The 25,311-nt window shown below is 45.0% G+C and overlaps 1 protein-coding gene and 1 long non-coding RNA gene across 3 annotated transcripts; one reads left to right on the top strand and one right to left on the bottom strand.

Moving 5' to 3' along the window:
• Window positions 1–679: 679 nt before the first annotated feature.
• On the bottom strand, window positions 680–9,785 carry LOC125758472 (uncharacterized). 2 transcript variants are annotated; one of them, XR_007416109.1, is made up of 4 exons: window positions 9,697–9,785; window positions 7,854–7,993; window positions 5,419–5,519; window positions 682–1,000 (listed from the first exon to the last, which is right to left on the bottom strand). It is a non-coding gene; the product is annotated as an uncharacterized LOC125758472 (long non-coding RNA). The 2 variants fall into 2 exon arrangements; XR_007416108.1 differs by lacking the exon at window positions 9,697–9,785 and having other exon boundaries at window positions 680–1,000; window positions 7,854–8,363.
• A 1,219-nt stretch (window positions 9,786–11,004) lies between these two features.
• On the top strand, window positions 11,005–17,498 carry LOC119395075 (uncharacterized). Its single transcript, XM_037662367.2, has 2 exons — window positions 11,005–11,495; window positions 17,228–17,498. The coding sequence occupies exons 1-2, from the start codon at window positions 11,005–11,007 to the stop codon at window positions 17,496–17,498; spliced, it is 762 nt and encodes a 253-aa protein (XP_037518295.2).
• The last annotated feature ends 7,813 nt before the right edge of the window (window positions 17,499–25,311 follow it).

Here is a 25,311-nt window from a genome sequence, read left to right as displayed (position 1 = left end):
TCCTGAGCCAGCATCGTCGCATTGTTAAGGTCGAAGCTATAACCTGTCGTCTAGCAGTATTCAACAAGCTGTCTTAAAATGCGCTCCATGGGTGGCTTTAGCAACATTCCCACTTTGTGTTCTTTGAACGTCTTTGGCATTTCCTGCCCGACTCGCTGATGTAAGTGGTGTCGTGAACCCCACAACGTACTCTGTAGAGTACCCTGCTCTAATCATCCGCAGGTGTGCGGTCTTTGGGCTTTGTGAACACATGTCCTAAGGACAAGGTATACACAAACACCGCCGAAGATTAGAGTGGGATCATCTACGAAGTACAATGTGGAGATTGCAACACAACTTGCATAGACGAAATGGGTTGAAGAAGGCGATCGAAGGTTAAAGAACACAAGAGGATGTTGCGAAAACCACCCATGCAACGTGCTCTAAGACGGAGCTTGTTGAACGCTGCTGAATGACAAGGCATAACTTTGACCTAATCAATTCGACGATGCTACCTTGTGCACAAAGGTCGGAGGAAAAAAAAAATCTTGGAATCATGGTTCATTCATCACGGCGCATTGGCTTGCAACAACAACAGTGGCCCTCTACGAGATGTTTACAAGGAAATGTGCGACTAATGGACAGGTCAAACTCCGCTTATATTTGCCAGCGTATACTGAGAATTTCGCCTGCATAGGTGGCGAAACTTTCATGTCATTTTGTTAATAATTGTTGTGTTAAGTCAAAGTAAACATTTTACAATCAAGCTACACATCCCGGGCTGGTAGATGTGGGGGTAGCATGCCATGTGTAGATGCACTGTACTGTGTGAACTTGCTGATGACGGAAGCATACCTGCTGCTTCATGCCAAATAAACAGTGAAGTACACTACTACATGCTTCTTTAAATGCCACTTCGGCAGGTGTATTCAGGAACATATTTGTCAAAAGTGTTGCAAGCCTGCTTATGAAACTGTGTGCACGGCCCATGGACAGCTCCACTTCGCTCCTTTCTGTACGTCTGAAAAGGAAGTAAAAGAAAACACCTAGAGCAACAGCAGTGTTCAGAATTTATACCCATTTAAACATTGCCATGGTGCATGTGCACATGGCCTCCCTTAGCATCACTGTTTCAGAAATCAAAAAAGCAGAAACGATATTTTGCAGATATTTCTGGACTCGTTCTGATCATATGAAGGACAAGCACCATGATTTCACGAAGACTTATTGCTATAGTACACAAGAATTCAGGGTTAAACACACTACGTTCTAACTGCAAGAGTATTTATGTACGTGCATTACCAATTCTATTCAATTACTGTCATGATGTTGAAGCAAAAGTCTTAACAGTTACAATTTTTGTACTTAATGCTGCCGAGAAGGCCGAGAGTTATGTGGGTGAAGAAATGAAGAATTGCGCATGTATAAAATGGAATCGGCTCGCACAAGACGAGGCAAATGTAGACCACTGCGAAGGGCTACTGCTGCAGTGCACATATAAGGCTGAAGATGACAAGATTAAAGCGTAAACGTAAAGGATGAGAATTAAATTGAGAAACAAGCTTGCTGTCAATAGCTCTTGAATTCTATCAGAACACAACATGACAGTTGTATATCCTGTGCATCTTAACGCGACAAAAGTTGAGCTGAAGATGGCAGCTTGAATGAATGTCAAACCATTGAACAAAGCGTGTTGCTGGAGCCAATGTTTCAACAAATTGATGCGTCTAAGTTGTTGCAGCAACTTTGATGCAATTCGTTGCCCCTCTAAAGAGCCAGTCCTCTTGTGAATCACTAGCTCCAACAACATTCGTTGTTCAACAATTATTTCATGAGCTGTACATCTCGTTACATTCATTAAAAACCTCTACTGTACCAAATGCTACTATGGCAATGATAGTGGGTGCAATACTTAAGCTGCAGTGTCATAAGCAGGTGACCGGCTATTCAACTCTTTAAATATACCAGATCCATAAAGACTGCAAACCATGAGGCAAGCACAACACAAAGAACAAGCGTAAGGAAATTGAAAGAGGTTAACTTTAATAAACGAGGTATGGAATTAGTCATCCCCATTTTAAGTATACAAGGTGGTTTTTTTAACGAACTCCTTTGCTGCTTGGAAAATATCATGCTGCTAAAAAGATCATACCTGTAGTCAATGATAATTTCCAGGACGAAATTTCGTGATGCTGAGAGCATGCGTTAAACTTTATGCACGATAAGCGTTAGGTGCAATGTCAAGAGAGGTGGAGATGATTTAATAGATAGCAAATACTAAAAATGAAAAGCTCTGAGTAACTATCGCAAGAATAAGGACGAAGTAAGGAGGGACGCATATGATAAGCTAGTGCAATGTCTGAAGCGAGGTAATCTTGCCTTAGAATATGCAGTCATAAAGTGAGATCCAGTAAGTAGGCGTCACATGCACTGGTTGTGAGAGATATATGAAGATGACGGACCACCTCTTAAATAAATGTAAAAATGTCCACCCATGTGCGTGTTGGGAACTAGCTCTCATGAAGCCCTAGGCTTAGAGAAAGCTTGATAAAGATGAACACATCCACAAGAGAAATCAGTAAAAGACAGATGTAGGATTGGTAGTGGAAAAGCAGCGAGAACAGCCAAAAACAAAACTGCAGGGTCTTTATGTACAATGCCGAAAAATAAGCTACCTATAATAAGTTTTTTTAAGGAAAGAAATTTAATTCAGGTAGGAAAGGCATTAAGCCAATTCAAAAATTGTGCTTGGCCACTTGCATGTCAATGCTTCGCTTTAAAGGGAACACACATAGCATCCATCCATCTACAGATGTGAAACTGCGTCATGCAAGATAACTTATACAAAGTTATTGCTTTGAGCAATTAGTGCAAAATATTTCAGGAGAGCACATAACTGTGCTGGTTAGTACATGATTACGATGGGAACAAACAGCGCTGGGCACGGGACGGAAAAAAAAGCTAGACGAGGGCGACAGCACCCTCGTCTATTGTTCTTTCTTCGTCCCATGTCCAGTGCTGTTTGTTCCCATTTTAATGCAGAATATTTCTTTCTTTAATCTGAAGGTGGCAGTGTTTCATGGCTAAAATAGTTTACTAATTTGCATTTCAAGTTACATTTTTTCAGCCATAAGGAAACACTGCAAAATGCTGAAGTTCTAATGTCAACATTTATCAGGAGAAAGACCAATTCTTTCGTATGGAATACCGAAGGTTGATTTCTAAAGTTCATTGCCTTTGTATTTTGTGCTGTTCCCTTATCATTTTCCTTAAGACGGTTGTATAGATGTTCTTGGTTATCTTGTGTTTTGTATATGTTATGCTCCTGTTTTTTGCTTAGCAAGATCATTTTATGTGTAACTTATCACTGTAGCCCACTTTGCAATACTGCTTACTGGTGTCAGCAGTATTGTCAAGTAATAAATAAATAAGTAATAGATATCCACTTTGTCATAAAAACTACTATGAAAACAAAATAAACAGAAACGTTGCACCCAAACTGTAACAGAGTCGGAAAAAATAGCTTTTGACCCATATTGCAGCTTAGCTTTTGATATGTAGCATTCGAAACAGAAATGTCGCCAAGACATTAGTGTGTGGTATACTTTGCTGGCAATTTATATTCCATCTAAAAAAATATATACTGCTTGGTTGTAAGCAAGGAAAAATTTACTGAAGTGAATAATCCCTAGGAAAAATTTTGCAGCGCGAAATAACACAAGGACGAGAAGGGAGGACACAAGACGTGCGCTAACTTTCAACAGAAGGTTCTGTTGAAAGTTAGTGCAGGTCTTGTGTCCTCCCTTCTCGTTCTTGTGTTATTTTGTGCTGCAAAATTTTTCCTAATGTCTTACCAACAAGGCCGAATTTCTCCCTTGTGAATAATCCCTAGCCTGCACAGTCTCGTTCCTTGACCTTCGCTGCACAGCACATTGGCACAGGATTCACGCGGGTGCCCCTGTGCTCATATAGTGCAAGTCTAAATGTTGCAGATTTAAGCAATACTTCTGTCTGAAATACCATGCAAGAACAATGATGTGCTGTGCAGTGAAGGCAAAGCTCCAAGAAACTTCCCACAGCCTTGTTATTTTTCATTTGAAAAAATTATTTTTCGCTTGAAGATAATATTACACCTTAAAAACTTTGTCTAAATTATCGCACGAGGAAAGCACACTATGATGTGTAAGCAACATTTTTGCTGGGATTGCTACACAGTGAAAGAGAGCCCGCAATATGGGTTCAAACACTACTTCTTCCAAGTGTCAATTTTGAAGACATTCGACTATCATAGTCATGAAATATTGGTGACTATGTTAAAGAAACAAACGCTTTGTAGTAATAGCTCGACGCAATAATCATGTGTCAATTAATTTGCCTGACACAGCTTCATTTCTGCGTGCAAAGTTTGAAAGGTCTTTGCTGCATCATGCAATTCTTTCCCCGAAAATAACGCTTGAATGACTACTTCCCACACTGAAACATAACAGCAACAGTTTTACAAAATATTGGAAATGGTCAAAAAACAACCTGGCACACTGCCGTGAAATGACCCAAATAGGTACTAAAATAAAACAGTGTGCACTGTCAGACACTATAATGAAGCACTAATCTGCTTGTATTGCTAAATTACTTCAAAACCCTGCTCTGAATAACTGCCCACAAGAAGTTGATTGCGAAAAATTTACTTTAACCACTGACCTATTTTGATCTATCTCTAGTATAATGACTCCTAACCTTCGGCACACACACAAAGGCACAAAGCATTTCATATGCTTCAATGCCTTCGAACAGTACGGAAGGTCATGTTAAGAAATAGCGTAAAATCTGGACTAATTTTAACCAGCTATGTTTTTATAACATGCAAACATTGAGAAATACACAATAATTTAGTAACTCGCCCCCTCTAAAACTGTTGCTGTCACAGCTCCAAATTCTATTCACGAGCTATAATGGCTAAAATATTAAAACACAGCTGCATTTCCATCTCATTGGTGGATGCACACAAGTCTACACGAACAGGCATGCACTTTAGATTGACTTCACAAGCCAGATATCCGGTAATCGTGCCGTTGGAGAACGTTACCAAGTGTATGAGCTGGACTACTACATAAGCTAAAATGGATGCTTGTGTGTTGGTATGACAGAGCGTAAACAAAGCAGTGCAGAAGACTGAGCACACGAGCACAGCACTGTTTGTGTCTTCCTTTTCTTGTGCTCCGTTTATTGCGTTTTTTTACACTAATGCATTAATTGTGGAAACAACTGGCTGCCGCAATTTGGTCATCTAGGTCGAACTTTTTGGGCCTTGTACCAGACTAAAGAGCTCTGTCGTGAAAGCAGCAGGGTGTAACAATATTGCACTACAAATCAGGGAAGCATCGATAAGAATGTTCAGCCAAAATAAAAGGCTTCAGCAAATTGTTTAAGGCACATACTCACAGGTTAATGCTCATTCACAGCTTCTACGGCAGCCCCATGATTTCTGTGCGTCCATCTGTGCGTGCCTTCCTTCTGCCTTTGGGCAAGTTCGTGTAGAATGTCTGCCAGGAAAACAAAAACATCAGAAACAAGTAGACTTTTTTTAGCATGCCTCACATAACCCAAATTTACTTTTTTCTCCCCATGAGGTAGCTGTTTAGAAAGCATCCAAACAGCCGCTGCTTTGTCTATGTATAGCTCATAACCAATTAGTAGCATCCAACATGACACCTGGACATTGTCAAAGCATACGAGACAAGAAACTGAGACAAGTATAAGCAAAGAGCAAGCGGCTATATTTCGCCATTATATCGTTTCCTAATCCAGCCCGATGCATTCATCGCTTAAGTTTAATTTACACTGCTATTTTGGTGTTCGCCCTAAACTTACTTTCCAAATAACTCACTAGATAACCTATTTCTCTTACGCACTATATGAATACATGTTAAAAAGATGGGGCATGCAAACATGGACACAAGACAGTCAAGATGCCTAAAACGCTGAGATCACTAACTGGAGGCTCATCACCTAATCTACCTTTACATTGTCGAGGGCGTAAATGCACGCCAAAATTCGATGAATGCAGTTTTGTACAAGCACATGAATGAACAAATGCGTCCAATAGTCGAGGCCTGGCATATCGATAATGGCAGTGCACAAGAGAGCCAACCGTCGATTAACTAGCATAAAGAAGAAATCAAATGCTTGAGCAGTTATCTCTCACGTAGACTATCGCGCGTGCCAGATTGATAGGTATCGCCTCTTGCCTGGGCATGCACAGATAAGTTTCTGTGTCTACTTCATTTTGTGCCACTGTCCACCTTTCCAGTTGGCGTTAGTGGTGTCTTGGTTTCTCTCTTGTGTCCATGCTTGCATGCCCTGCCTTTTTAACATGAATACCTACCAACCAGCTCAGCTGTCTGTTATACTAAATATGCATATAATCTAGGATTACCACTCTGTCCACTTGCTGATGTAATAATAACAATGGGGGTTCTGTAATGTAAACGTCAAATTAAAAGCACAGGAACCTCTAGGATTTACACCTCCACCGAAAGTGCAACCACTCCATCAAGGATCGAACCCGCACAGTTCAGATCAGCAGCTGACCATTATAACCACTGTATTGCAGCGGGGGATGTTCACTTGGTAATGTAGGTTAATGTTAAGGATTATGGAAAGAGCTGTAGGTTGAAGAAAGACATGCAATTAAGCAAGGAGGTGCAGACATTATGCAGTTTAGATATTTCTGTAATCCAAAGGGCTGGTGCTCAGGGCATGTACCTAAGGAACTCCTGTTCAGCGTCTCTTTTCGAACCAAAGCTTAGCAGAATTGATGTTCCTGTCTAGATATGCCCCTGAAAACCACAGTTAAATAGCTGCAAAGTAAACACTAGAAGACAGAAAAAAATCCATCACTTGTATGATATTAAACACATCAAGATGCATATACAACAAACACCCTGGACTGTGAAACGCATTGATTGAAAAGATATCAGTTAAACAAAGCAGCATAGCAATGAACTGTCATGTAGCTGCCACAGGGCAAAAAGCAGGTGGCTCTGGTGCCATGAAAAATCTATAATAACACTTGTTGAATATAGCAGGATGTTTTGTATGATAAATGTATAAATTACCACTCACAGAAGCTGACATGCTATTTTAAAATGAGCATTGCAAAAAATAAAGCAAGAAAACCACGTGACGTGTGAATTTACCATTCATAATTTAAGGCTAAAGGGCCCCTAAACAACCCCGGAGTCTAAAATTTGTGACAACTGCACGCTTGTACAACATAAACATGTTGTCACATGAATTTTTTTATTAAGTGGTGTAATAATGAAGCCACAGGGGATAGAACAAACATTCCAGCTGGTTTCAGTTTCTCGCTCAACCTGACCATCCTGAAGAGGGGCTTCCTCGGTGTGCCACTGTGCCAAAGCGGTGCGGTGAGGAAGCACAGTCAAAGCACTGGCGAGATAAACCAATTCGCAACACTTGTGACAACAACAGATACTGCATCATCACAAAGCCAAAATGCCGTTTCGTATTGCAGAGGACTATTCAACAGTCAGCGTTACTTAATGTTGCTCATAGGCAATATTACACCACTTCGCTATCAAAGAGGACTGGTCAAGCGCTGAAGAGGAGGTGCGGTTATTGTTTTTAGAAGTGGAGTGTCTGACATTCGCACGATGTGATTCCTGCGGCCCTCTGTACGAATTAGCGAGCTTGTTTGGGAGGTCTAAAAAAAAGAAGTAGGAGCCTGCTGACTGGCCCTTTAAGAGAATGTAAACATACACTGGAAGGAAGTACACTTGTAGACATATTACTATAAGCTATAAAAAACAGGCAATTAACATGCTAAATCCATGCAGCATAGGGATGTCTCACACCTTTGCAAGAACTTTACTATGGTGGCTGCATGTTTGTGTAGGCCAGAAGCAGCAGGCATGTGGCTTCCATGAATTTGACCCGTTCGTTGAAGGGAAACTGCTGCTCACATCCTTGTAGCACTGCTTTTTGAAGATGCTTCCTGCGATAACAAAATGACCACAACACAATTATGGTCTGCAAATATCCACAGATGACCTACATTGCTGCCCTTTCTCATTAAATTCAGCTCTAGACTAAACACTGCAATAGCAGCATCCTCCTACATTACAGGGCATCATACTGCTTTCATTGGCCTGGTTTTTAGTTCAATAATTGTTTTCACCCATAACAGAATGTAGCACTAGTAAAGATTCGGTTGGGGAGGGTGCAGTCGTAAAGTGTGTATGCAAAGTAAGAATATGAAAAAAAAACAATGGCATAATTTCACATGAGATATAACAATTATCATAATTCCTGTAATGTCAGACACCACGAAGTGTTTAATTGAGCAAGTTTTGACTTTAAATTATCAAAAACAATGCCCTTTATGGAAAGTGGGATTTGCAGAGTGAACTCTGATGATGAAATTGGCTGTCTTTACTGGCTCTGTAGCTGCAAGTGCATTGCTAAAGCCGCTTATATGCACTTAACAAGCCTGTGTAATGGTATTGACAAATGGACAGAGAAGACAAACTCAATCGTTCTCACTTAGCTGCCATCACAGCAATACGTTGCTTCGTGTCAGGTTTCCTGGTATGCAGAATGCACGAACTTGGTGGCCGTGCCATTACTCAGTAAACATGATCGACATCTGCTCCAACTGCGTAAGTAGCTGGAAAGTGCTAAATTATACAATCAGCTCTACCATGCACACATAATGTAAATTCTAGCAGTGGCAACATTTCGCACCTCATATTAGCCTATGGGCATTGTACTCGTTGATGCTGCCAGCTGCATGCACTGTTTTTATTTCTAGCATACATAGCACATGCACACAAAGCACCCAATAACTGTGAGAAGCAGAATAGATCGTCCGAGGTAATCAATAAAATTGACAAGAATTCCACACATCACTCAAGCCTGTTGTTTAGCATAAGTGATGAGAATGTGCAGCCAAATGTACACAGCAAATTCAGTATTGGCCTTGAAGAATTGCAAGATAGGTTGAAGCTTTCCAGAAACAAACCGTATACAGTAAAGTCTGTCCCAGATACTGAAATCATGAAGTTATAAATTTTAAAGTGGGCCGCTATATTCTTCAGGCGCCATGCATTGCATTTATGAAAACGCTAACATCCCTGTACAACAATGCATGCTGCAAGAAGTCATAAACATTAATATTTTTGGCACAATGCCATTTCCCAGTACCACGTTTTACAGAAAGGCAACATTTTCCTTTGCAAAACTAAGCCATGTTCCCAGGCAAAATGCACTGTCCATGGTGACAAACACATGGAGTATACGCTCTTCTATACAGCTTAGCTGGTTTACTGGAACTAAAAGCTACGGTAACGCTGTCTTAATCGAACTGGCTAGCAAGAGCCTTCTCGCTGCTGTTTATGTGAAGTAATTTCACCTTGGTGGAACGTCACAAGAGTAAGTGGCACATAATAATGAGTGCGAGAACACAGTAACAGGTTGTGCAACGGCTACCAGGTATGCCCATTCGTGGAAACTGTGGGCTCTTCCCCCAAATGAACCAGTTGGAAATAACCCTTTTGCATGAATAAACTTAAGTTGGTTGCTGGCATACATAACATTGTTACTCTGCATTTCCATCTCATTTATCTAGCGCTCATTGTTTCCCTTCGACAATAGCTCAAAACAAGATTCTTCTTCATTAAATGGAACTTTGTACATTACCTTTACATTGGCTACAGAAGCTTATTTCTTCTGCCTGAATAAGCACCTCCTATAGCATACTTGCCTCAGCCACCTTCTGAACTGCATGGTCAGCACTCCACTGTTTGTCGTGGCACTGCTGTTTGCTCCCTGCAGTACGTTGCAAAAAACTTCAGAATTAAAAAAAAAGGGTTAAGAAAAGCCAAAACAGGTGTGCCAGCAGCACCTTCCCCTTGAAGAGGGAGGAAGAGCTCTGATAAATGGCTAATTCAAGACAAGCGTTGTTCTTCACAAGCTATTATTATGCGATGAGAGGTGGGACTTCAATACACGGACGCACATATATTGCTAAAAGCAATTGAAAATTCAGCTGAAAGTACGGCTTGTCAAATTAGGTCAACGTGCACAAAGGATAAAAATGGGGCAAACCAACTGAACAAAATACAGTGTCATGCTGCAGAAATTGCATTTTTAGCAAATCTGTTATCTATTTCTTGAAAGATGATAAGCAATGTCCAAGAATGCTAACCTAGACGCTTTTGAGGGTCATGTTACTTAATGACAAATAAAATGCACGCCTAAAGAAAACATCCCTAAATACACTTTATTTCTCCCTTAGAATAACAGAGAGCTGAGCTAGTTGGTAAGTATTCATTCTAAAAGACAGGGCGTGCAAACACGGACACAAGAAAGAAGTCAGGACACCACGGCGTTTGTGGTGTCCTGACTTCTTTCTTGTGTCCGTGTTTGCACGCCCTGTCTTTTAGAATGATTATTTCTCCCACTGCACCGATTCACGATTCACACGGTGGCGGATGATAATTGGTGAGCCTGACAAAAATGTTGTCTCCTTTCAGCAAATATTAGCGTACAGCAGTGCGTGCAACCGAGCTAATTACCAAAACTTTATAACACTACCGACTACGTTCTTGACAAATGTCATGCGTGAGCACAATCCGCACAACTACAACCGCATTACACTACCAACACGTTATGCGATTTTCTTCGGCGACAACGCGTACTACAATAAGAACAACTCACAATGTACGAAGCGCAACGTTCACTTACCTCTGGCAATAAAAATACGCTGGCAGCGTACACTGCTGGATGACCGCCAGTTTTCAATGGTGCGCCAAGCGAGGAATCCCCGAGCTACCGGCCGTCCCCGAGCGTCAAGGCATTTTCTAAGGCCACAGAACGCGTCGTCGAGAAAGGATTGCAGCGCTGCTACTCACTGCCGTGTACTGTGCCTCGATGTGAGCGGACAAAACGCGCATCAAGGCACCCTACTGACGTGCGGAAACATTTGAAGAACGCTGCAATCCTGCAATGGTGATCGACTCCTGGATCACATCCAACCACCTGAAGCTATCCCCCGAAAAATGCAGTGTAATGAAGTTCTCGAGTGCTCGCCTGCCTGCCAAGCCCTCATACATTATGCGCGGTATCCCTCTTCCCTCGGAGGACTCACTGAAAATCTTAGGTGTGACGTTCACCAGCACTCTGGACTTCAGCCTTCAGGTTGCAAGCGTCGTTGCTAGGGCTCGCCGCGTCCTCGGCTTCGTGTCCAGAGTCTCTAAACCATGCGGTCCCGCTACATTTGCCCTTCTGTACACATCACTAGTGCTGCCTATCCTTGAATATGGCTGCGCCGTATGGTCACCCAACCAACAGCACCTTATCGCCCGCGTCGAAAGCGTACAAAGAAGAGCCTCGCGCATCCTCTACGCACGCTCCATGAAGTCTCCGCCGGCGGACTACGCTACCCGCCTGAAGATGGCCAAGTGGCGCCCTCTGCGTCAACGACAAGGAGTCAGCAGGTAAGCGTAATATGCGCTGGTGATCGCGATATATGTGTGCGAATTACGGGAAAAGTGTTACGTTAGGCAGGGTAGCCTCCGTGGGATTGCATACAACGGCGTCGACTGGTGCTGACCGGGCAACGAGCCGACACGAACGCATGTGTAGGCCAACACGTGTGCGTGCGCGCGCCTGAGCCATGTGCGCTTTGTGATCGTGCAACGGAGACAGTGCCGTGACTGACCTGACTCGCAGCGACCGCGACCAGTCGAATTTGGGCAGCTGCTTGTCTTCCGACATACGAGGTTGGTAGTAGCGCCACGGTGCTACCCGCGGTTTATGAAACTTGCACGGAGTGAAGCCCCGACAACGGACCTCCCATACGACACCCGCTGAGCGGGGTATATCGGAGAACAACCAAACAAGACAACAAACACATTTTTATTACAACAACAACAAAAAAAAGAAGAAGAAGAAGAAAAAGAAGAATATACATCTCTTGGTCAATATGGCTAAATCCCGCACCCGCACGACGAAAAAGTCGACCACTCCAGCCGAAGACGAGGAAAGTATGGTACAGTGCAGCAGCTGCGAAGGATGGACATACCTGGAAGAAACGCCTTTCGAAAATTTGGAAGAGGCAAAGGACAAGACATACACATGCAAACTCTGCACCAAGATATCCACACTGTACGCAAGCTTAGCATTGCAGGAAAAAACAATGAGGGCAGAATTTAACTTGCAAGTGGATACAATGAAGGAGCAATGGAAAGCATCAGAAACTGCTCATAAGACAGCGATGAAAGAACTCTTACAGGAGTTGAGCACTGAGCGCACCCTACGCGAAGAACTCTCTACAAAAGTAGCAGCTCTACGGGCCGAAGTTGACAAACTCAGACCCTCGAAAGGCCTCCTGGCCACTGATGACACCGATGTACACACAGGTGACGCTCTGTTCACTGAGCGAAAAAATGAGCTCCAGCCTCGTGACTCAGAGCAACAAAACACTGCCAAAGTACTAAGCAACCCTATGGCAAAAGATGAAACTGAGGAGGACAGAGAAGCAGGTCCATGGCTGAAGGTGGGAAAAAACAACCGCGTAGAAAACCCCACAAAGGAGAAAGCAACAACACAAAGAAGCAATGAGCAATCAGTTCCAAAGAAGTGGAACCAACCCAAGCAACAACTGAGGTACACACAGTCGCAACACAGACGCTCAGTGGTGCTCGGAGACTCAAATGCTCACCGCCTGAAACGCCAGCTCCACAAAGACGTTAGCGACTGGAGACTCCGCGTCACAACGAAACCGGGAGCAACAATGGAGGAGACTCTGCTTCGAGCTGAGAAAGAGATAGAGCAGGCAAATTCAGCTGAAACTAAGCTCCAACTAATCCTGCATGTTGGTTCTACCGACATACTGAATGAAAAAGAGCCACACAGATCTATCGAACAGTTAAAACAGAAACTGACAGCTTGGAGTCAAGCTGATCCCCAACACCACTATATTCTATGTGCCACACCAGAACTGACACCACGAGGTCCACACGTGGTAACCGCCTGCCGAGAGTGGAACAAACAAGCTAACGAACTATGCACCATGCTTGGCCCCCAGGTAGAATTCTTCTCAACTACAAACCAAATGGACGAAGACTACCTCGAAGACATACACTACACTGAAGCAACAGGCACCCATGTTGGGCACCTCCTGGCTATGAAAGTTGCCAATTTTTTAGGAGTAAACAGGGAACATCACGCCAGCCCCCCACAAGCTCGTCGACGTCTACCAAAACAAGACCACACAATGCGAGCCTTCCTGAAAGCTATGACAACAGCATTCACACAAATGAGCCAACCGAACCGTCGCAAGTGAAAGAGAGACAAAATGCCCCGACCAGCCCACACGAAGAAAGACAAAACAACCCAAAAACACAAGCACAAGTAAACCGCAAGCAGAGACGTATAAGGCAAAAACAATAAGAAAGGAAAAAGAATTCAAAATCTGCCTACTAAACATACAAGGCGGCAGTAAACTCAAGTGGGCAGAACTACAGAACCAGATAGACAAAGAATACATCAACATATATGCACTTACAGAGACCCACCTACGAGACGAGGAAAAACCACTCTTACACACAGGGCTTAGTTGGCTTGGCCAAAACAGGAGAAAAGGACATAAACGAGGAGGGGGAGTTGGGTTCATAACAAAAGACCAGACCACACAAGAGGGAAAGGATGCCTGCCAAGAACACATGTGGATTACAGCGAAACTCGATAAATGTCACCTCAACATATGTGTAGCCTATATGGCTACCGGATCAGAACAACAAACTTGGAATGAAGAAATCTATAACTGCATAAAAAAAGACATAGAACAAACATATAAGAACAAGCCAATCCTCCTTATAGGTGACTTCAACTGCCACATAATTGAATTGGAAGGCTATGAGAAACATGCAGCCGACTTTCGCAAGCTGGTCAAGCAATGTAACCTACACATAGCCAACCTGGACCCTACATGCAGGGGAACATACACATGGTCACGCAGATTGAGCAAGTCTGCTATTGACTACGTCCTATACAACGACAAGGTCTCGCAGAACCTACATATAACATCCATACACATAGACGAAGACAAATCCAACAACTGTGGAAGTGACCACAACCGAATTACAGTAACCCTAAAACAAAAACAAGACCAAACGAACTCTGCAACTGTGCATAGCAAACCACACTGGAGAGTGAGAGATGAAGACCGCCTCAAAACCTTCGCAGAAGAATTGGACCAATCGATGGAGGACTCACTCACATATAAAGAATTCATTGAGAAATGTCTATCCGTGGCAAATAAAACCATTGGGAAAACAACTGGAAAAAACAGAACACGGACGACACCATGGTTCGACAAAGAACTAAAAGAGGAGATAAAAGAACGAAAGAAACTCTCCAGACAACACCGACACACACCAGCTGAAAACACTAGCCTAAAAGATGCCATCTGGGAAAAATACCTAGCTCAAAAGGGAAAAGTGAAGGTGATGGTTGCACAAAAGATAGACAAAGCATTCAAGCAACAAGAAGAACAAATAAGAAAGGAACGTCAACATTACAGCCAGAAGTTCTGGAGATATATTCAGACCATGGAACCACGACATGCCCGGCCCACGATGGTTTCTCTCCAAACAGGAGATGACAGCAGTATACACGAAAAAGGAGAAATAGAACAATACATGACACACCATTTTAGATCAGTACAAGCAAACTACGACATCCCAATCCACCAACTCACAAATATCACAACAGAAGGCCGATCTAAAGAACAGAAAGAAGCCGAAACTCTGACCTGGGAGATCTCGAAAGGAGAATTAAAACGACGCATCGGTGCCATAAAAAACCAGAAAGCATCTGGCCTTGACGATATTCCAAATGAATTTCTGAAAGCTCTACGTACAAATGCCCGAAAAACGCTGCTCAACTGCTTCAATGACATCCTAAAAACAGGTGACATTCCAGAAACATGGAAAGAAACTCTTATAAAACTTATCCACAAAGGCAAAGGGAAAGCAGAAACAGACATCAATGCCTACCGTCCAATAGCAGTGCTTAGCAACGCCCTGAAACTCTTCAGTACAATTTTAAATCACAGGCTACAAACCTATTGCGAAAAAAACAATATACTCTGTGAATCACAAAATGGCTTCCGACCCTGGAGACGCACAAGTGACCATATATTCACTCTCACTCAAGCGATAGAGATGAAGCACAAAGAAAAAGCACAACTCTATCTTGCCTTCCTAGACCTGGAAAAAGCCTACGACTCGGTCTCTCATGCCAAACTATGGCAAAAGCTTGAGGATGTACCCCTAGATAAAGAATTTATTGAACTACTGAAGGCACTCTATGCAGATTGCACAGCAGTATATGAGCTCCATGGACATAAATCCCAAAAAGTGAACCTAAAAGTGGGCCTGAAACAGGGGTGCCCATTATCACCAACCCTATTTAATCTATTCATAAATAACCTTTTAAGAACACTTAACGACAAGGGACCTGGGCTGAGACTCTCGACGATAACAACAGACAACCGAGAAGTATACACAAAAATATCATGTTTGGCATTTGCTGATGACATCGTACTGCTAGCTGAATCAGCAACAGACCTCCAAGACCTTTTGGATATCTGCTCCCAAGGTGCGACCGAAGACCACCTCAAATTCAACACCGAAAAGACTCAATGGATGAGCCTAAACACAGACTCTGACGAAGCTACTTTCACACTGCAAGGAAAACATATAAAAAAGACGGCAACCTATAGATACCTCGGAATCGAAATAACCGACAAAAAAGACTACCTGGAAAAACAAGCAGAGTTAGTTACAAAGAAATCAAACCGCCTAAAAGGCAGAGTGTGGCATCTTTCCCGCCACTCGTACAACCCATACTCGGTGGGTCGTATTTTGTGGAAAACGCTTGCTGTCCCAGCGACAACGTATGCGCTTGATGCACTTACGTACCCAACTGGAACAATGAAGTGTCTAAACAGACACCAAAATGAACTGGGACGGTGGTTGTTGGGCGGAAACTTCTGTACATCGAATGCTGCCATAACAGGTGAAATGGGGTGGTCACCCTTCGAAATTAGGGAGGCAAGATCTAAATTCCAATACATGGGCAGACTGAAATTCCTGCCAGAAACTAACTTCAGCAGCCGAATATACCTGCATCTACGATACAAAGGTATTAAAACCCTCTGGATGCAACGACTCGCAACATTAGAGTCAAAATTCGGCCCGAACCCAAAACTCCAACAAACCAAAAAAGAAAGTGAATGGCGTCAGGAAGTGAACGAATGGATCACCCAGATCAGCACGGACACCTGGCGTAAAGCGGTCACCAAGAAACACAGCCTATCGTGTTATGCAACACATAAATTGGCGCCGGGCTGTGAACCATATTACAGAGGAGACAAATCAAGCGCACTACTATTCCAGGCTCGCACGGGGTCTCTGGCGACTCAACAACGACGTCATGAACTCTTTGACTCCGAACCGTTGTGCCGCCTATGTGGAGCAGCCGAAGAAACTGTCACCCACGTTCTACAGGAGTGCCCGCGCCTGCACGATAAACCCCGCACCTCACCAAGTCTGCCGGAACTCCTGGGCCTGTCGGGCCAAACAGAAGAAAACCATTTCGATAGGGTCAATTACACCAAAGATCTCCTGCTACGCTGGGATCGTCTTAACAGAGAGGTCGCGATCACATCGGCCAGGGAAACGCCCCACACACCCTCTTCTGCGGCCCCGCGCACCGACACTCCGCCGCCTTGTGGCAATGGGTCAAAACAGACTGACGAGAAGCTGGCAGCCTGGCAGGGCCAGTCATGCTTCAAGACCCAAGTCGAGAACAGTGGTTGAGACAAAGTACTAGCATCACGGAACTCCCAAACACGGCCGCTGGATAGGTGACCCCCTACAACGGTAAACAACCGCCATGTTTAAACGGCCACGGAGGTGCAGAACACGGCATGGCTTGGCTCGACTCTTGACTCGACTTTCACCAAGCCAATCGTGTATGTGAGTGTGTGTGTGTGTACGTGTGCATTAAGCGACACCGTGACCCGTGACACTCTGCTTATGCACGAACAAAAGAAGAACGAAAACACTTGACATTTGTTTACATTTTTTTCTTCCTGTGGCACTTAAACTGCCTGCCCTGTGTTAAAAGGGAATAGGAACACCTTACTTACTTACTTACTTACTGTGACCCAAATGCGCCTGCTCTGTCGTCTACTCGATGGCTCCCTGGCGGACACCCCCTTATCGTCAGCAGTACGTGTGAATAAACGCTCGGGTCAGCCGGAGCCTCTGCATACACGAACTAAGCGTCACGGCTCCTCCGCCATCCCAGCCGCCGTACGCGAGTTCCTCACTCTTCCCATGAGTGTTCGCGCACCTCCCCCTCGCACCAGCGAAGACTCCAAACAGCTCTGTTCTCTGTACAGTCGCCATTTGTCCAGCGATTCGTGATGACCTCACCCTCCACACCCTCCCCCCCCCCTTTTTTTTTCTTTTTCTTCCTTCTTTCTTTCCTTTCTTTATTTTTTATTTTTTCTCTCTCTTTCCTGCCTTCCGGTGACGGGCTAGCAGACGCACGCGCGTAAGGGTCTTTCCTTTCTGTCTAGCCTCGCACGCCACCGGAGGGCTCACATTGTTGTGCAAATAAAAATTATTATTATTATATTATTATTTTCAAAACTATGAATCGCCTCCGTCGGTCACACTGAACAAAGCAGTCGCAGACTGGAGTCGCACGGCCGGCATCTGGTGACTATTTACCAGCTACCGCGTATAACACTGCGTGACGAACTTGCGCTTAACGTCAGTAACCACAACATACAACACACAATGCGAGGCAGCGCGGTAAAAGTCGACCGTATGAACAAAACTCGGCACGACGACACACACACGAACGCAGAACTATCGTGGCTAGAAAGGTTTGCCTAGTGTCGTGAGCGAGGCAGCGAGCCTGCCAGGCGGGAATAGCTTGCGATGAAGCGTGCAGAGGGCGCGGCGCTCGCTGGCGCGCCCAGCACTGGTGCGCCCTGAGGAGTTTCTCGTTTAAAGCTTTGTAGTTGCGGTAAAAGCTCGTTGTGTAGGCCACACATGGCGCTGATAAATTGTAAAACGAAGAAAAGAAAACTCTGGAGACCATGCGGGCCGGTTAGCTTCTTCTGAACGGCACATGCTGGCGTAGAGAACAAACATGTAGGAGATTCGGGGTTTCCGTTCTAGTTTATTAACATTATTTTTCACGCAGTTATGTTTGAGTACAATAATATTCACTGACAATTATAGCGGTTACTTCAAGAACAAAAATACAATGAACGGTGAATGAGACGCAAAGACAGATATTTTCGCGCAGAATGTGAGTAAACAGTGAAAGGAAAAGATAGGTGCATATAAAAAAGAAAAATAATTAATTAAAAGTAAGAATCAGCGAACAGTCAAATGAAATTTATGTACACATGAGGGACCTCCCTTGATGTTTCACGCCCACTCTTGCAGGCATACTGGATCCGTAGAAGCTCTGAATGAGAATCGATGCCTTTTCATTGCACGAGTTCTTTTGCATAACGTCATGAAACAGGTTGTCTTTTTCTTTTTAGGCCTGTTGCGTTGGAGAGGCTAGAAAGATTTGCAGTCGCACGCGAGCATGCACGAACCTCTCAAGACGCAGCTCGGAATGAAATTGCAACAACCACGAAAATTCCAGGGTCGGATCTAAGAGGAACAGGGTACCGGTGCCCTTACCCCCTCCCCCCTTTAATTTTCGACGACCGTAGCGGCGGCCGCTCCGGGTCGCTGCGAGTGCCCGCACCCCTTAGGGTAAGGTAGCGACAACTACACGCGCGCCCTCTCGAGGGGTCCAAGGAGCAGCGATAGCAGACGACGCGCCGCTCGCTCCCGTGCATATTGCTGGCGCCTGAAACCGAACTCGGTGCTCGCTTGAACCGCTAAATTATTAATATTTGTGGCTGAAGATATTCAGCAGTTATCAAACTAGAGGGAAAATAACGTTAACGAGCACGGAGCACGTTAAATATTGAAATAAAACGCGTGCGTTTCCGAAGCAGGTTCCAAGCGGGTTCGCCACAGCAGCAGTCATGCAGGGCATTTTTTTTTTCTTTGCATATTTTGACATTCAGCGTAACTTGAAGAACAGGTGGTGTTTGGGTGAGTTAAAAGAGCTTGTTTTCTAGCTCGAATAAAATAGGCAGGTAGTCAGCGTACTTGTACTTTCGGAAACTTCATCGAGCACCTAGCGGCTCTTGTATTGCGTAGCGCAAAGTACGCACTATTATTGGTTTGACTGTGTTTGTCAGTGTTCGGAAGTCTTCCCACGGTTACACGGTATTTTTAACTAAGCTTATTTTCTTTATACTCTAAGAGGTTTCTGCAGAAAGGGTGTTCCAATTGCCTACTGGGAGGTGACAAGGGGTGACAGAAAGCCTTTCACTTTTCTTTCCGCATTCCGAATCAGGGGTGACTCGTGGTCTGTAGAATTTCTGCAGATTGGCTGTAAGTTTTTTTGTAAGGGTCCCCATTGACTACTGCGCACAAATCTACTGCATAAAGAATGCCGAAGAAATAATAGCGTTGCTGAGATAATGCTCATGCATATGCACGAACAAAAGCACGCCGGCCAGGCGAAAGGCTGCTTGAAGTTATAACCATTACAAAATCACTTACTTCGCATATCCGGGTGTTTTCTGTGAGCACAAATTTCTTGCGACTGATTTTGTTGGGCCTTCCTTCAGCATATATTTTTGTCAAAAAAAAAAAGCTTTTTTCTCTCCTCCGCGCGGGGAGGCAACCGAAGGCATAGAGACCCGACATACTAGCACGTCACGCTCCAAACAATAAATTCAAACGCGGAATTCCTGCGTCCACTCAACTTCAGGTACATAAACGCTTCTAGTTTGCAACAACAGTGCGACAGAGGCGCGTGAAGTACTCTCTACGTGCTAAAATCGCCCCACTCCACGCTTGAAAACACAGTGATCCGTACCTATCGCCGGCACAGCGCTGCCGCCGCTGGACCCTTTGGGCGGGGCGCGAAGGCGAAAAGGTCACGTGTCGCCAACCGACCTATCGCAGGGCGCGGCGGCTGGATCAAGACCTTTCGCTACTTTTGAAAAAGAGGGATTTTACTGCACCCTAAGGTGCACCCTAAAGCTTTACTGCACCCTAGAGTTACTGTAAATGTTACTTTTATGTGGCGGAGTTGCTCATCTGTTTTCGAAACGCCGCTAGCAATCGTGCACTGCAGAGAAGCTGATGCGCAGGCCGCCGCCGCTGCAGCGAACCGGTTTGTACTCCCGTGCCACAGTCCCGAAAGGAGGCTTTCATAAAGGGACGCTTTTCACCAATACGTAGCAGCGCCGCATGTTCCTTGTGTCCTTGTCTATTAGGCACCGTGGAACGCCGCACAGAAGCCTTCGCGGTAGGGATGTCCGAAAAGCAAATTTTAGGTTCGAAGCGAACAGGGATTACGTCGAATAATTTTGAATCGAATAGTTCGAATAGTATGTATCACACATTATATATATAAAAAAAATTAGCATAGATATTGTCGAGGCCCAACTAACCTGCACAGCGTTTTTTTTTGTTTTTAATTGGAACGAGGCATGTGCGACTGTCATTCTTTTTGCTGCAAGTAAACGCTACTAAACTAAGCGCTACGCAACTAAACGCTAAGTTTAGTAGCGTTTAGTAGCATCAAATAGCAGCAGAATTTCAATTTCAGTAAGATGCAAGTTATAACCGATAAAATACGTCACACTTTAAAAATTACTATACATATAACATATTATAACATATAAGCCCGTATAATAAGCTTTTAAACTTAAAAAATGATCAGGGGCGTAGCCAAGAGGAGGGTTGGGGGTTTCAACCCCCCCCCCCCCTCGAAATTTTTCAATTTTGCTTGCGGATATATTCACGCACACATACAAACACACGCACGAACATACATAAAGTATGGTTGAACCCCCCCCCCCCCCCCGAAAAAGATTTCTGGTTACGCCCCTGAAAATGATTAATCTATGTCGGAGTAATATGTTAATTTAACCTTGAAGTGGGGCTTCGCGGCATTGCGCAATTTTGTTGATTAGGTGCTTTCACGGCATTGCACGTTCAGGCTGCAGTGAAACCACCTTCACAGGTGGGTTACATGCCGTCCAATATACGCCTATTCGTTCATTATGAATACTTTGAAATTTCGGAACCTTAAATTCGTGTCGAAGCGAATTCGAATACTATAATATTCCTTCGAACATTCCTAGCGCTCGAATATTTGCACATGCCTACTTCGCGGCAAACAGACGCAGACAGTCTGCCAGTATGTCAGGACGGCAGCAAAATATTGTCTACCCTCGTTGCTCGCGGGGGTAGCATGCACAAAACAACAAATTTAACCACTCTCGGTTGACCTGAAAAAAAGGTTATAGATTTAAACCGCTCACATAGAGAACAGTGGTAGTTGCACGCTCCCCAGGCCTTCTGTAAACGCATCGTGTCTGAAGAAAAAAAGATCACAGTTTCACCGCGAGCGCGAAGCAATGAATGCGAAGGCAACAAATTGTAATGTTATACGAAGGAAGGCTGGCAGCTAACTCTTTTGGATCCGATCTCGCGTAACTATACAAAACGTTGGTGTAAGAGAATACGGCCGCTCCAGGGAGAGGTGCGCTTTTCGCAGTCTCTTCGCGTTGAGAGCGCGCGTAAAAGAGTATACGAGCCGTTTGCTGATGCCTGCGAGATAGCGAGCGCGCAAGCGATCGTGAACGCGCTTTTAGGATCAAAGTTCGCAGTTGCTGCTCAAGCACCCCCCCCCCCTCGCATCCCTCCATGCTCATTCAAGGCGGGCGGGGTGTTTCGTTTCTGCTTGAGCAGCACCGACGGCAGGTCTAACACGCGGGGGGATGTTATCGCATGCGCCCTCCGAGTGACGCAGATAGGCCAGCTCGTTTGATCTCTGCATCAGCCGCTATCGTCGCCGCTGCTCGCGAGCTTTTACTCACGGGTCGAACCTACGATGCGCGGTGGGATGTTATCAATTTGGACTTTATACTGAACATGACGGCGACGACAAAAACCCGTCGAGAGTGCCGATATAATTGCTATCGCAAGAAAAGTAGCCACGTGACGGTCTTTGGTTGGAAAATAACAGCGCAGTCAACTTTAAGACTTTTCGACTTTAGGACTTTTAGGACTTTCTTTTTCTTTAGGACTCTAGAACACTCTCTCCCTAAATAAAAATAAAGCAATATGTCCGTTGGCACTTACGAACATGTACTCCCTATTTCCATATAATGAGAGCCATCTGTAAGTTCTACGTAGATCTTGTTCGTGGATCTGAAGGAATCTGAAGGACAGTTTTTGCAGTGGACTTGAACGCCCCCTAGCGTGGCAGAGGCTTGTTAACTATCACCCGTGAGATGGCGCAAAGTGCCAAAGGACGGGCTTTAAAAGGCCCAAAACTAGCCCGCTCCCACACCTTGCTTTAAAAGGCGTCGCCCCGCCTTTCATCGCGCCGCACGGGTATAGGAGCTGGAGGGCTTCCATATATTGACCTACAGGGCGTGGCGGCCTGTGCTCGCGCGCTTATCTCTCGAAGGGGGTTCAGCAGATGGCTCATAGCGGTCTACGTGTTGTGCTCTAGTGACTGAGTTTGCGTTGAAGCCATAGGAAGAACGAAGATCACTTCGCTCGCCGCAGCGGCCGCGCTTGCTAAAGGAGTAACCTGCTAGCCTCTCTCCATGTAATAACCAAATTCGTTGCTATCGTATTCGCTTCTCCGCCCTTGCGGCGAAACTGTGGCTTTTATTTCCTTTTAGCGCATTGAGCAACGCTCCCTCCTAACTTTTCCTCCATGCCGGGAATTGGACCTTCACCCACGTGCTCAGCAGCGCAGCACTTGTGTTGTTGCAGGCAGAAACTATGGTCATGTGTTCATACCCAGGACATACCCAGGGTATGAACATATGTGTTCATACCCAGGGGGGCGGCTAATCACCTAAGAGGGGGGGGGCGAAAAATCTGCCCCATACATTGACTTAGTAGGGTGGAGGGGCGCTGCGATGAACCTTTGCCCGCCCTGATGGGGAACCCTGCGCACGCCTATGCCGGCGCCCACCTTCGAGGGCCGCATTTCTGTACTCCCGCGATTGTGTCACTCGCCAGCGCCAGATTTTTCACGTGCGATGCCGCCGCCACCGAAATCTGCAACTGATGAAAGCGTCGTTGAGAGTTTGTTCACATAAAGTATTGTAAATAGCTTTAAATGCTTTCTGAAGCAAGGTTCCTGTAGCTGCATATCCACGTAGTTGCTTCTACACGACGTTCGATGTTCGGCTTCCGTTCGCGGCTACCGTGTGAAATCACGACGTCAGTGCTGCGGCCTTAAATTGGCCTAGGTAGCGGTGTTCCACCACGCTCGTGACAACGCTACGATGGAGGTAGTGCCCGCTATGTGCAATATCTCTGCTTGCACATGAACAATCCGTATTATATTTTGTGGCAGGAAGCCTGTGAGGAAACAAGATGCCCAAGTAAAACCATCTCCCATGTTTTATAAATGTGTTTTACCATATAAACGATGATCCCTAGAACCCGATGTATTCAACGATACAATTGCAGCGGCTGCACAGCTGAGTCCTAAGCATGTAACGTGGCCGTGGGCAATAGAGTAGTTAAGTTTGTATGGAATAGGAAAGAAAAGGAATTTAGAAGTTAGACGCAACTGAAGGAATAATCTGATAATTTCCTCGCTCATTTCCGAAAAAAGAAAATATAGCAGAAATACGTAATCATCAGTGAAGTAGTTGGCCGGACGACTAGGACGGTTCTGTTCTGTAACAGACGCGATCAAATAGCACCGAAATCTGGCTCTATAGGAAGTCGATAGTCGAAGTACAGGAAGTGACAAGGGTGGTCATTTCCGTAGGGCCCTGCGGCAGTCTTTGGACTTTGTCTTAGGGCGCCACAATGTGGCATCGAGGTGTCCTACCCGTCTTTAATGTCACTGGAACGGGAGAAGTACCGCGTTCGTTGCCTGTTCGCCGCTACCCACTTCGCGCGCGTGGTCGTTTCGCGCCATAAATGGTCCTGCTCACGCGCCTCGCTTGTTTCTCCAGGCCGCGCACGCACGGTGCTTTGGAGGGCTCTCGTTTATATAGTTTGAGAAAAGCGTACACGAACTTTACGGTATCGTTCGGAAGCTTGATCTTGTTTACAAGCCTGTCATGACATCGAATGATAGATGGCGACTCAGTCGCGTTGCCGACCAAGTGCGTGAATGCGACTGGTTTCGAAGTTGGGGTGTACGAAGTTGGGGTGTACGACGCGTCAGCGGCTGACACAGTGGGGAGTGGTCTCAAATGACCACTCTCCAGTGTGTCAGTGACCCCAGTGGTGCCAGGGTGGAGGCGGCACAACATGTAATATTTCAGTGCTTAAATGCTAAGGGGTCGTGACACTTAGAGAAACGCCTTTTTGATATCCGTGCTTCCTCTGCAGCAAAATAGCGGGGGGCTATTGGCACAGTTGGTAATAAGATGCGCCTTGTTGTGCCGGCGCCGCTGCTTCGCGAAAATGCTGATTAGCCTCAACGATCGGCCTGTCCCGCTCTCCACTAAGTTCACCTAATTATTAGGCTTTATTTCGAACAGTAACTCGAAGAACACGCGTGGAATCTTTTCTGCGGAAATGGCACATGAGATTATTTAACTTAAGGAACGGACATGTAAAGTTTCCTGTAGTCTCATACTAACAGTCCTGTCTCACTTGTGTGTATATATGCGACGATTGTATGTTTGTGAACAGACCTGTTACAGCTTGTGTCGCCATTAAAATGCGCTTGCTCTTTGATGACCAGCGCCATTTTACAATGTGTTAGTGTATAACTGTGAACTGTATACATTGTGTTGGAGTGTTTGCTGCTGTTTTAAAGCTAAAGCTGTTATGAGATCATTTCAGCGGCCGTTTTACAGCGAAAGCTGTTATGAGATCATTTCAGCGGCCGTTTTTGGTGCGGTAGTTGTCCGCCGCCGCCGCCGCCGCCGGTGTCCGTAACCACTATCGCTCGAAATAAGAAAAAAAATACCAGGATGGAACGGGGTTCGAACCTGGGCCCTCTGCATGGGAGCCCAGTATTCAACCTCTGAGCCATGCCGGTTCTCTTTTTTTTTTCTCTCATGGTATTTATTACAAATGTGTGTAATTAGCATACATAGCGAACAAAATACTCAAGGCGGCCTCTACCAGCGTACAAGCGTTA

The sequence above is a fragment of the Rhipicephalus sanguineus genome, chromosome 5, assembly GCF_013339695.2.
Source record: "Rhipicephalus sanguineus isolate Rsan-2018 chromosome 5, BIME_Rsan_1.4, whole genome shotgun sequence".
Lineage (NCBI taxonomy): Eukaryota > Metazoa > Arthropoda > Arachnida > Ixodida > Ixodidae > Rhipicephalus > Rhipicephalus sanguineus.
Note: the sequence above shows the minus strand (reverse complement) of the source record. Positions and strands in the feature narration are given on the sequence as shown.